We start from the raw sequence: 14,001 nt of genomic DNA, 5'->3' as shown, positions 1-14,001 counted from the left end.
CTTTTCATGTTACTCAGGTTTACAACTCATGTTTTCCTCTCCAATCAGTGCCTTTGAAACGCACTTTGTCCAAACCGTGGATAAACTCCAGTTATCATAAAGTCCCTGAAAATCAAAAAATAGATTATATAAAAAATACATTCTTTGTCCTACTCCATTTAATCTGTTGCAATTTAAAAAATACAGAAACAGATTAAATCATGTCATAAGAGGAGCAAAAACCCACTATTACAATAAGAATTTAGTCGAACATAAAAACAATGCATCTTCCTTGTGGAGAACCATCAATTGTATTCTTAACAAAAAACGAATTTAAGATTGACGATTCTATTGTTTCAGATCCGCAACAAATTGCCAAAAGATTTAATGCCTTTTTTTCTGATGTAGGTCCAACATTAGCTTCTAAAATTCCATCTAGTCATTTTGGACCACTAGAATACATGAATTTTCCAATGTCTGAGGATTTTAACTTTGCATCTGTTACCGAGGATGAGATCAGAGATATAATTATCAATTTAAAAGACTGTTCACCAGGACATAAAATATTAAAAGCAATTTACCCTGATATCATTAAACCATTACTTTATATTTTTAATCTTTCCCTAGACCAAGGAATTGTGCCTGTAGAGTTGAAAATAGCAAAAATTACACCAGTTTACAAAGAAGATGACCATGCTATTTTTAACAATTATAGACCAATTTCTGTGTTACCAGCTCTGTCCAAAGTTCTGGACAAAAATAACATTTTATATGTACACCAGTATGGTTTTAGGAAACAACATTCCACTTACATGGCACTTGTTCATTGTTTGACTGAGATATACAAAGCAAAAGATAGAAAAGAAAACACTATAGGTATTTTTCTGGATCTTTCAAAAGCATTTGATACCGTTAACCATTTCATTCTGTTAAAAAAACTTTCACATTATGGTATACGAAACAAGTCACTACTCGGGTTCACCAGTTATCTTTCAGACTGGTATCAAACTGTCAACTATAATGGGACAGAATCCCCTCCCCTTCCCCTTCAGTGCGGCTTACCACAGGGTTCCGGGTCCCTTGTTATTTTTATTATATGTTAACGAACTCCCGAAAACTTCAGAAAATTTTATTTGCAGACGATACAAGTGTATTTTACTCCCATAAAAACCCTGAAATTTTAATAAAAGTAGTTAATGAAGAACTTGACAAGTTATCTACTTGGTTCAAGTCCAACAAATTGTCACTCAACATAAAAAAAAAAAAAAGTTATATATTGTTCGGTATTAAGTCTGACACATTTAAATCTTCAATGAAAATTCAAATTGATAATATCTCCATTAACAATGTTAGATCTGCTCGTTTCCTCTGCGTTATACTAGATGACTCTTTATCCTGGAAGCGTCATATTAGCGCCATAAGTACAAAAATAGCCAAAGTGGTCGGTATATTAGGAAAAATCCGGCACTTGATTAACAAAAAAGTTGCAGTTATGTTGTATTACTCAATGTTGTACCCATATATCAATTACTGTAATGTTGCTTGCTAGTACCCACCCAACTAAACTGGAATCTATTTTTCGACTTCAGAAGCGAGCTTTAAGAATAATATTTTGTGTAAATCGTAGACACCCCTCCCAATCACTGTTTGCTCAGGCAAGTGTTCTTAGTGTTTACCAGGTGAATCAACTTCAAATTGCTTTATTTGTTTATAGCTCTATAAAAAAGTTATTTCCCCAGTACTTTTGTAATATTTTTATTTTTAATAATGAATTTCATCAGTATCCGACTCGTAGTAGTTGTCTTATTAGGCCTCCCTACTCTCGTACGACTCAAACACAGTTTAGTATATTATACAGAGGGTCAAAGGTATGGAACAGTCTTCCCACATCACTTATTGAGGTTTCGAACAGTTTAAACAGAGAGTAAAATTGTTGCTACTAAGTTGTCTGAATTTTCCATATGGGTTTGTGCTCTAAATCCAATTTTAAATTGTTTTATAATATGTTTTTAATTTGTTAAATATAATTGTTTCTATGGAGATTGCCACTAATTAAGCCCCTTGAGGGTTTTTTGGCAATTGTCCATCACATTTTCTTTTTGTGAAACGTATAACACTGTTTTTTATGCTTTTGTTGTGAAAATAAAATAAATCAAATCAATCATATGAGACACAAAGACATTTTAATGGCCCTGAGAAGGAAAAAATATTTTATGTATATATAGTTTTCTGTGATTGCTACAAGAATAATAAATGAATGATTGACTCCACAGAATGAGACATACAGTGTGCTGTAAAAAAAATTATTGTTAAATTTACGGTTATTTACTTTTTTATCCCTGTATGAACCAAACCCATCTTAAGCTCTTTTTTTTAATCTGTCCATAGAACGTTTGAAAATGACACTACTGGAACTTCAAACGGGACGGGTTCTATGGTCTGATGAAACAAAAACAAAAAATGCTTTTTTGGCAGCAAACACATTTGGTTCATACAGGGATAAAAAAAAAAAAGTACCCCATGTGTAAAATGAAATACTCTTCATTTAGAGTATCCAAGAGGGCCTGGACATCTTGTTCAGATACATGGCATCATGGATTCAATCAAATACCAACAGATAAAAAATCAAAACAACCTCTGCTAGAAATCTTATAACGGGCCATGCTTGGATCTTCCAACAGGACAGTGATCCAAAAACAAACATCAAAATTAAAACACAAATGGGTCTCTGAGCACAAAACCAAGCATCTGCAATGGCCATCCCAGTCCCTGACCTGAACCCTAAAATGAGTGGGCTGAACTGAAGAGAAGAAGCGCCAACATGGATCTGGGAATCTGAAGGATCTGGAGAGATTCTGTATGGAGGAATGATCTCTGATCTCTTGTCTCGTTCTCCAAACTCATCAGGCATTATAGGAGAAAACTCAGAGCTGTTATCTTGGAAAAAGGAGGTTGCAAAAAGTATTTAATAAAGGGGGCAAATAATTGTTCCCAACGTGTTTTGGAGAAAAACATTTATTTCATAATGTGATTTTTCCCCCACTTTCAATTATTTTAATAAAAGGTTAGATTTTTGCTTCTTTAAAAAAAAAATATATATATATCAAAAGGATAAACAATGCAGATTTATTTTTTACAGCCATCTTTGATCATATTTACCAAGGGGGCAAATAATTCTGACCAGCACTGTATATCCAGCAATCTAAGGAGTCGAAAGATTGCTATTTATAAAGTGTAAAATGAGCAGATGAATTCACAAAGCTGCAAATCATTTAGACAGCCTGAGGATCATCAAGTCAAAACACACCACACCAGTATAAATGTGTGCATCCTCATATACAAATATAGATCAACTTACACTTATGTGGTTATTATTATTTTTTTAAATAAAATATCAAAAGGATAAACAATGCAGATTTATTTTTTACAGCCATCTTTGATCATATTTACCAAGGGGGCAAATAAAAAAGGCTATTATATATATATATATATATATATGATAGCCTTTTTTTTTTCTTTTTTTTCACAAAAGTTGCAATTTCTAGACAAAAGGACTTCAGTCATGATGACCATAGACTGTAAAAAAAAATAGGTCATGACACGATGTTTTAACGATTAGCCTATTGCTTGTATCTTCGCGTGTGCCTAGGTCACTTTATGAGCACACTTTTCAATCTTTTTTTTTTTTTAGCACACTTTTCAATCAGTCATGTCATAGCATAGTCTAATGACGTCATTTCCACGTTTAATGCATTATGTAAGGGCTAATGTAGATCCTGTAGAAGTTCTATTTGTTCTGTCCTTTATATCTGCTTGTTATCTGATACATATTCAATAAAAATAAAATTAAAAAAGGGCTAATGTAGAGCGAGGCGGTTGTTATAGCGAATACAACCCGACAGGCTGATCAGGACCCCGACCACTGATCCTATTCGCTATAACAACCGCCTCGCTCTACATTATCCCGCTTATTACATGGCTTCCTACCAAATAAATCAATAATTTGACACAAAATATTGATTTAAAAAGGAGTTTATTGATTTAAAAACGACTGTATTGCTTCCGCTAAAGCAAATAGTCCGTTAGAATCCTGCGTCCATAGCAATGCTCTGTTTTTCGTGGCAACGGTGTGTTATACTTAGCAGACAAGGGGGTCGCACCTGTGGTTCGCACACCGGACGAGAAGCCCCGCGCCGCGCCGCGCAACGCCACGTCTTTCAAATTCGAACACATTATTCTCTATGAGTGTACACACACCGGCGGCGCCATTCAGGACCTTGATCAAAATCCTGCCGCGCCACAGAGCGCCATTTACATAGTTTTATATTACATTTACATTTATTTGTCTCAAATCGTAGTTAATGTATACTGACTTCACCCTGTGCTGCAATATACATTTAGTTTTACATCCATTTACAGAAATCAGCTGCTTGAATGAAAATTGCTGATGTTATAGGATTTTCAGGTGAGATTCTCAATTCATTAAGTTAACGGACGCTCTGAGGTAAAGTGTTCAGACTGCAGACTTAGCAACGATTGTATTTAATTGTACAGTACAATCATAACATAGTACAGACATTATCTTAATTCCATAATGTCCTTAAACATAACAATATTGCTGGCCATAAACTGAGAAGGTGTGCGTCCGGTGTGCGATACCTCGAGTTGTCATAGACGCGACGCGGCGCTGGCGCTGCGCTTCTCGTCCAGTGTGCGACTGAACGGACTATTTTTCTTTAGCGGAAGCAATACAATCGTTTTTAAATCAACAAACTCCTTTTTAAATCAATATTTTGTGTCAAATTATTGATTTATTTGGTAGGTAAGTTAGCCATGTAATAAGCGGGATAATGTAGAGCGAGGCGGTTGCTATAACGTTAGCGAATACAACCCCTTCAGATTCAAGACCTGATCAGCCTGTCGGGGTTGTATTCGTTATAACAACCGCCTCGCTCTACATTATCCCTTACATAATTACGCCTTGTATTAAAAAAAAAAGTAATTAGTGATAAATTAGACAAAATATGTGTTTAATTAGGCCTATAATATAAAAGATAGTAGCCTAATATACCATACCGCAAAGCAACCATTAAGAAATTCCAGTCCGTAAATGCTGTCAAAGTTTACTAGAATCGGTGTGACCGTGTCCTTTACAGTGTGTGTATGCGCGTTCCCTCAGCTGCTCCTCTGGGCTCGAGCTGCAGTCAGAGATAGTGTGAGTGAAAATCACACAGGGAGCGCGCGCTCTCTAGCTGCTACTGCAGTCACACTCAGCCTCATGAGTCATCATGACTAATGAATGAATTAATTCTCATTCAAGACAGCATGCGACAGATATTCCGTGCGGCGTTTAAGGAAACACATTTTTACAGTGTGCTTTAAGCCTGTAAAAAGTATTTTTAGGCCTGCCTACTTATGTCATTTTTAGAAGGAAAAAGTCATGTTTATAGGCTATATAGCCTAGGCCCCAGTGGCGTAGGCAGAAATTGTATTTTGGGCGGGCCATTGAAAAAGTGAGTGGGCCTATAGTTTTTCTTAGAAAAAATATGACTTAATAATTAAACCTTAGAGAGTAGAAAAAAGAATAGACAAACTGCAAAAACAGTTACACCTTTATTTTGCAATATTCGACAAAGACAATAACAAAACACTGTTCTGTCATCAAGTTCAACCAACAGAGCTCAATAAAGGCTGGACAAACCACCAGCATAGACAATAACCTGTCTATTTTATTCAGGTTAGTCAGCACTCAGCAGTGCAAAGACAGTTCACCCGAAAATAAATTAGGCTAAAAATAAAAGAAATTCAAATAATGAAAACTCTCAGCAGAGCACGGTTTGAAATAAATAACAACACACTCCCTAATTTCTGTTAAATCAACCATATACAATGCAATCAGCCTGGTGGAAATTAAGCTTTTGTGCCAAAAAAAAACCTACAAAAAATACAACCAAGAAAACTGTCCATACCACTTTGATGAGAAGCTCCTTTATTTTCTATTCTTGACAGTGCAGGGAAATACCTTCAGATTGGGTTGTGAAGGTGGTTCATCAATTGCAGTTAGATCGGCGGGTAAACCCGCGTCAGGCTGACCGGGAGAGAGCACTGGCACTGCCGCCAGGGAGAGAGCGGTGGCGGCAGTGCCAGTGCTCTCTCCCGGTCAGCCTGACGCGGGTTTACCCGCCGATCTAACTGCAATTGAACATCGGCACAATAATGGCGTGTCTTCTTCCTCAACTCTTTTTTTTTTTTTTTTTTTATAAAACATTAAAGAAACTTGTTTAGCCATTATTGTGGCGATGTTAATTGCTATTTTTTACAGTCTATGGCTAAAGGCCGCCAGAGCCCGCCGCTCAGAGAGTCTTCTGTCGCCCTAGCAACCATAGGCTTTCTACAACTTGCTTCAACAATTCCATTTTATTCGGAAAACAAATTAAACACACACACCAGTCAACAATAATTCAGGTTTATATTAACATATTTTCTTAAATACATTTGAATAATAAAAATAAACTAAAAATGTATTTTGATCAAACTTGCCTGGGCGGGCCAGTGAGTAAAGTGGGCGGGCCAGTGCCGCCCTGGCCCATTACTGGCTACGCGCCTGCTAGGCCCACCTTATTTTTTTTCTCCTGACCATAGACGACACAAAATCTAATCTCAGCACTTTTGATGAATGGCTACGCTATTTTTAATTTTGTAATTTCATCTGAATATTAATTTGTGATATTTAGTCAGTCGAAACAGTTTTGAGGTTAATTTATCTAAGTTTGTGTCTCTGGAAAATAGGGATCCTATTTACTATTATGTTAAATATCAAAGTTGTTTGTGTCTGTTTGTTAATGAGGGATTTGTGGACACATTCATGTTTTTAGATTTGTGGAGTAAAAGTTATAGTTTTATTTTGAAGTAAAAAGATCAAATTAGACTATTGGGGTAAGATGAGCCACTCAGAATTGGCACAAAATGCCAGAGTGGCATATTGTTACTAGTGTTGTTATTTTAAAATTTAATAATTATTGTAATTAATGGGGCTATTATTCAGTATTTCTATGAATTAGATGTACATTTCTTCTTTCTTTTTTTCATTAAAACCTATAGGTTGAGTGAAAACATTACATTTGCATTCATAGTGTTGCTATTATGACACATCTTCAATTAAAATATGGGCAATTAAATATATAAATATTCAAATATTTTTATTTATTCAACTAAATTGTCAAAATTCAGTTTTAAATAGAATAGTTAATTCAGTATTTTACATTAATGGCAGCCTACATTAATGTTACATTAATTTTACATTAAAAGTAGATTCACATTGTTCTTAAGGGGGGGCATTTGATCATTAGTCAAATGACGTCACAAGCTAATTCGCTTAACACCAATGTAATGTATACTGTAGATCAAAAGCCAAACTTATTTTGATAAACTGACAATCATTCATAATTCTAAGACATAATTCTTGGAAAGAAAGTAAAACCCTAATACCTTTAAGGTTCTGTAGCAATCATGCTGTCTACAGTTGAGAAAAAAGAGCTGTGATTTTTTTTTTTTTTTTTTGCCTTCCTTCAATTGTCATAATTTCCTGTGAACCAAATATTTTTCTGATTGTGAATCACTTCCTGTCTTGATGTTGCACACACCAGGACATATTCTGCGTATCACGTGAAATGTCTAAGGTGAACCCGAATTTTCTGGAACAAAATCTTAAACTTCAACAGTGACATCAACAATATGCGACTATTATGTTACATATCGTTCAAGTAGTTTAGAGTGAGCTAGTTTTAATTCTAAATTTGCTTTGTCCAGCAGGAGGCACTATATGCACACTCATATTCATACACTCATACACCTATTCAGGATTATCATCCAAATGGCAGTGAAAGTGATTTTAAACAACAGCATTTGTCTTTTTCTTTGTTTATTTAGAAATAATTTGTTTAAAAGCATATTTACATTTACCACTTCAAGTATTGTGAATGTATTGCTTTGAACACTGCTATCTGAGTTATTAGGCAGATGGCTATCAATTCACATAACAGAATTTGCAAACTGCTACAGTTTATATAACCCGCTAATAATGTGCAGAACCATATTTGAACAACTGCCTGTCCTCTATCTATAGGCTACAGTTATTCCCAGCATGTGAACATGTTGACTGATACATAGAAAAACCCCATGCTTCCCTAGAATGGAGGGAGTGTCTGTGTTGTTTGTTATCTCTATATGAAGCCTAACCTGTTCTGCGGTGTCATTACTCTGAGGATACCGGGTGTGTGTGTGTGGCTCGGTTTTGAGCAGCATTTTAACCAGCCCGCAGAACCATCAATCTTCTGTCATACAGCTGACGTGGACATAATTATTGCCAAATATATTATTTTTTTCTTAGCAAGCTAAAGCTTCTTTGTAAGCTAAAACACAAACTGGTTATAATTTTTCCTTTCAGTTGGTTAAAGGTGTCTCTGCTTCACTGTCTCATGAGGAAAGACAATTTGCAGTGCCTCTTGTCTGGCTTCAGTCCTCCTTACTGTTCATTTTAAAATTATGTCTCCTTCTTGGCAAGCTGTAGAGGAGAAGAGATTTTTCCCATGGGAAAATGTGTGTCTCATACAGTAAGTTGGTGCTGTAGCATTTCAACATGCCTCTCTGTTACAGTTCATGTATTACAGTAGTGTAAACACTTTCACAAACCCTGAACCGAATATATTCATTTCATTACAGTAACACAATAAATTAACATCAAGGGTTCCCAGCAAGTTGTAACTCAGTGGAAAGTCTAAAAAAAGTATTTTCTCGTCTGAGTGGGCAGAGAGCAGGCCTAGGCTACCTGTAAATAGTCACACACGCGCGCGTACACACACACACACACACACACACACACTCAACATGTTTTTCCAGCTTTTATACAAAGTGTGCCTCTGATAACATAATGGGAACAATGGAACACTGAACCAATAGGCTACAAGAGAGACATGTGACAAAACAAGTTCTATAGGATTGTAAACCTATATAATAGCCTATATTTAGCCTATATTAATTTAAAATTTAAACTTTTATCTAACTTTCATTGTGTCAAATTTAAGGTGTTGTCAGGTCAAATGGTGTCTCTCAAATGGTAGGCTATAGTCATACATCAGATGATCTGATTGGTCCGAGTAGGCCTATGCAAATGTGGGAGGTGGGTAAGGTTTTGGTGGGAAAAACCTGAAATGAGTGCCCTAACCTGCTAATTACAAATTTTGCACGATGTCGGAGTCTTGTAAATTATAGACCGATTTTAGTGATTTTTTTTAATCTATCAGGATTGGACGGTGTTGGATCGCATATGCCATACTTATTTATGGATACTCCTTATTGTTTTATCAAACATTTACCTAAAAACTATAAAAACATAATCAATAATGTGCATGTGATGCTTAAATTCACTTCCGTAAAACAAAAAAAAAAAAAAAAAAAACAGATCTGCACAATTCAAAATTGACACGAAAGTGATGTCGTCTTATAGCCTATTATTCTGCCCAAACTTTTTTAATAATAATAATTTACTTATAAAGCGCTTTTAACAATGTCGCTGTACAGCGTATCGCAATAACATACTTAGCAACAACTTATGTAAAAAATAAAAATAATAATATGTATATATTACGTAAGTGATCTCAAACGGTCCGATGCGCGTGTAAACAAAACTTCATTTCCCACACTGCAAAGCACGCTACATCAAACAGCTGACTGGGGGTGAAACGTATGCGAGGCGAGCGCTTCTCTCAGGGCTCCGCGGGATATATACTACATACAACGTCTGAGGCGGAACAAGCTGACAAGGCGTTCTGTCTTGCTGTCAAACCAGACCACGAGTATGTTTGAGGAGTATGCTTGCGCTCTGAACTAGTACATAACTCATTTGGAGTAGGACTGTCACCTCCGTTTAGTCTACATGCGTTCACAAACATGTCTTTGGACTAGTGTTTGCTGTAGTTCGCGCTCATGCCCCTAAACCCGTGCCAATGCCGAGGAATGGATACTGTCTCTAGCAAAGGTGGAAACATGGTCGCAAGTGATGAGGAGCATTTGGACGGGAGCGATGCCAGTAACGCGGGGATGGACGCGCTTCACCAGTGCAAACTCATCCAGAACTTGATCGAGATCTCCATCTCTAGTCTGAAGGGGCTCCGGACCAAGTGCGCCGCGTCTAACGACCTGACCCAACACGAGATACGCGCTTTTGAGGTAACGTAGGATTCCGTTTTTGCCTATGTGTCTTGTAATATCAAGCTTCGGTGCATCTAGACACCGTTCATGCCAGGTTGCAGGTTATAACTTAACAAGTTTGTACCATTCAGACTGCGAATGATAGTTATTGATATGTCCTAATAATAATGTTTGCTTTGTAGGTGCAAACCATCATCAATCATCATTCATTTTTCTTCTCTATCAGGCCTAATACATTGACACTAACGTCATAAATGCTAGGGTCATGGAAACCCCCTCTAGGCTCACATTGTTTCCTGGTTCTTGAGATAGTTATTGAGGTTACATCTGCCTACCCTATCCTGATGTCAAGTTTTACTTGTGTAATGTTGTGCATTGTGAAGTAGAAACGTTTTGCACTTGAAGAAATGAACAGCACTTGTTTTGAGTAATGACATGGAGCGGGTCACTCCTTTATATTGTGATCACATGACCAGATGTGTCATGAAAATTATAATGTTTATATGATATGGTGCTTTAAGGCAGTGCTTTACAAAGCACAAACCGACCTTTAAAGGGATAGTTCAACCAAAACATGAAAATTCTGTCATTACTCTCCCTCATGTCGTTCTAAACCCGTAAGGCCCAGAAAGGTGGTAAAAACATTGTTAAAATAGTACTGGATGTAACTACAGTAGTTCAACCAATGTTATGAAGCGATGAGAATACTTTTTGTGTGCAAAAAAAAAAACTAAATAAGAGAATGACATGGAAGAGAAGAGATTGTTGAATAAAGTCTTTATTTTGGGGGGGTTTTGCGGACAAAAACTATTCTCGTCGCTTCATAAAATGAAGGTTGAACCACTGTAGTTACATGGACTATTTTAACAATGTTTTTAACACCTTTCTGGGCCTTGAAAGTTGCAATGACGTTGCCGTCAATGGAGGGACAGAAAGCTCTCAGATTTCATCAAAAATATCTTCATTTGTGTTCTAAAGATGAACAAAGGTCTTATGGGTTTGGAACGACATGAGGGTGAGTAATTAATGACAGAATTTGAATTTTTGGGTTAACTAACCCTTTAAGACTTTCGTTCATCTTCGGAACACAAATGAAGATCTTTTTAATGAAAGCGGAGAGCTTTTTTGTACTCTGTACTAGACAGCGATGCAACTACACTTTGACACTTCAAAAAGTTTACAAAGAGATCGTAAAACTAATCCATATGAATTGAGCGGTTTAGTCCAAATTTTCTGAAGCTCGTCAATCACTTTATGATAAACAGCTTTAATTTAGGCTTTTATTCACATTTAAACATTGATCAGCGGACATAAACAGAAGCTCATCTGAACCTGCTTGACGTGCGAGAACAAACCTCATTGGTTCTTGCGGAAGCTCAAACGTGTTACGTAACACGAATGAACCTCATTGGTTCTTGTGGAAGCTCAAACTTGCTGCGTAACGCACAGAAATTAACCTCATTGGTTCTCGCACGTCAAGTGAACATGCTTGAGCTTCTGTTTACCACAACTGATGTGCGAGTTAATAAATGTTTATATATGTGAATAAAAGCCTAAATTCAATCTGTTCATCATAGGGATTGTGCCTCTTCAGAAAATTTGGACTAAACTGCTCAATTCAAATGGATTAGTTGTACTATGAACTTTTTGAAGCGATTTTTCAATAATGATGTTGTAAATGCTTTCATATTGAATAATTGTCATACCCATCCTCATGATAATCACTACAGTGGAATACATTTGCAATAGTCTATTGTAGATGAGTAAACTAGTCAAAGTCCTCAAGCTGATCTAAAAATATGTTCCATCATGTCAAACAGGCTGTTATCTGAGTTTAGCTCTGCAAACAAGAAGAGCATATGTCAGAGGAGTGTTAGTGCTATTTTTAACCATACACAGGTATTTTGTAACAGTGGTTAACCCCTCCCACAAAAGTGAACTGAAATCCAAAGTTGGTTGAACCTGTGGAACAGTGTCACTTTTAGTCATGGTTGCATTTTTTGAAACTCCATAACAAGTGGCTTTTCCGCGAATACCGGTACAAACTTATCTACTTGGTAAGGTCAAGCACCTTCTTCTCTGAATCAAAACATGGCTTTCATGTTCCCTCCTAGATATTCATGCTTGCAGACTCAAACTTTTAAATAATCAAGTTGGGCTTGAGGCTTTGTTAAATAAACTGTCTAACTTTGAAGATTTTATGATGCTAGTTCTCACAGACACAGGTAATTGTTACTTTGTGGTGGGTTTTGGTGCTTGTTTTGGAGATACTTATCTACTGGCTGTGTAGTCTTAGGGAGGCGCTTCAAGTTTTTCTCATGATTAAATTCAGAAATAGCACTCGTTCAAGTCAGGTCTTGTCATGTTTTTCTCACTTTTATTATTATAAGCCAAGTGCAAGAAAGAGAATGAAATACATGTTGTTTGAAACCACATCAACATTTATATAACAGAGTATGATAATGTGTGGTGGTAACCAAGGCCACAGTGAACTGTAATTACAAGCAATATACAATAAATAGTAAGCAATAAGTACCTAGAGGGCTATATATAAAGTAAAATATAGTGTTAAACAGTGCAGACAGTGTCAAATGGATGTGTGTTGCCAGATGTAAACGTATACAGATTCTAGTGCTCATAAAATGACTGTAATGCGGCAAGGATTGTACTGAGGTAGAACAATAACAAGCAGAGTCAGGAGTATGGGTTGCATTTCTGCATTGGGTGGGGGTGGACAGTCCATTTGTTGATTGTCAGTCATTGGATAGTCTGAAAAGAGTCATGGCCACCTGCTGTTTCTTGACTTCAAAGTTAACCTTTCTCAACACCGGTGTCACCAGGGTTGTGTACACACCTTGCGGACCCAAAGATCCAAACATAAAAGCAATTACATAAGCTGATGACATCAACAAGATGGCATAAAAAAAAGTCTGATGAAAAGAAAACAATCACAAAATGATATGATTGGAGAGGTCAGACAAACCAACTGCTCACAGTGTCAAAGACGTGCACCTTAACAGGGACCTCAACACATGGACCCTGATCTCCTCTTCCCCTTAACCATAGAGGAGACTAAATGGGATGGTTCACCCAAAAATGAAAATTCTGTCATCATTTTCTCACCCTCAAGTTGTTCCAAACCTGTATAAATTTCTTTGTTCTGCTTGAACACAAAGGAAGATGTTTGGAAGAGTGTTTGTAACCAAGCAGATCTCGAAAAAAAAATACTATGGTAGTCATTGGGGGGCAAGATCTCCCTGGTTACAAACACTATTCCAAATATCTTCCTTTATGTACAGCAGAGCAAAAAATGTATACAGGTTTGGAACAACTTGAGGGTGAGTAAATGATGACAGAATTTTCATTTTTGGGTGAACCATCCCATTTAGCCTCCTCTGTATGGTTAAGGGGAAGAGGAGATCAGGGTCCATGTGTTGAGGTCACTGTTAAGGTGCACATCTTTGACATTGTGAGCAGTTGGTTTGTCTGACCTCTCCAATCATATCATTTTGTGATTGTTTTCTTTTCATCAGACTTTTTTTTTTATGCCATCTTGTTGATGTCATCAGCTTATGTAATTGCTTTTATGTTTGGATCTTTGGGTCTGCAAGGTGTGTACACAACCCTGGTGACACCGGTGTTGAGAAAGGTTAACTTTGAAGTCAAGAAACAGCAGGTGGCCATGACTCTTTTGATACCTGTGGAGACTGGAGACGTAGGTCCAGTGTGCACACTCTGTAGCCAGATCTGCAAGCTAAAAGCTTTCAGTGGACAGTTGAGGACTTCCTGGACCTGCAAGGATACAATTTGCAT

General features: G+C 36.8%; 1 protein-coding gene across 5 annotated transcripts in view; it reads left to right on the top strand.

The window, feature by feature from the left end:
* The first annotated feature begins 9,675 nt into the window (after positions 1–9,675).
* Positions 9,676–14,001, top strand: part of ksr1b (kinase suppressor of ras 1b) — a 43,416-nt gene continuing 39,090 nt past the window's right edge. For 4 of the 5 annotated variants that reach the window (XM_084127562.1, XM_084127561.1, XM_084127560.1 and 1 more), the window contains exon 1: positions 9,677–10,206. In XM_084127562.1, coding sequence (XP_083983688.1) covers positions 9,964–10,206 — 243 coding nt within the window. In that variant the 5' untranslated portion in view covers positions 9,677–9,963. Of the gene's footprint in view, positions 10,207–14,001 lie in introns of all 5 variants that reach the window. The other variant, XM_084127563.1, reaches the window with a different exon arrangement.

The sequence above is a fragment of the Abramis brama genome (assembly GCF_963993115.1).
Source record: "Abramis brama genome assembly, chromosome: 10".
Classification (NCBI taxonomy): domain Eukaryota; kingdom Metazoa; phylum Chordata; class Actinopteri; order Cypriniformes; family Leuciscidae; genus Abramis; species Abramis brama.
The sequence above is the reverse complement of the archived record's forward strand: the minus strand, read 5'-3'. Positions and strand labels throughout refer to the sequence as shown.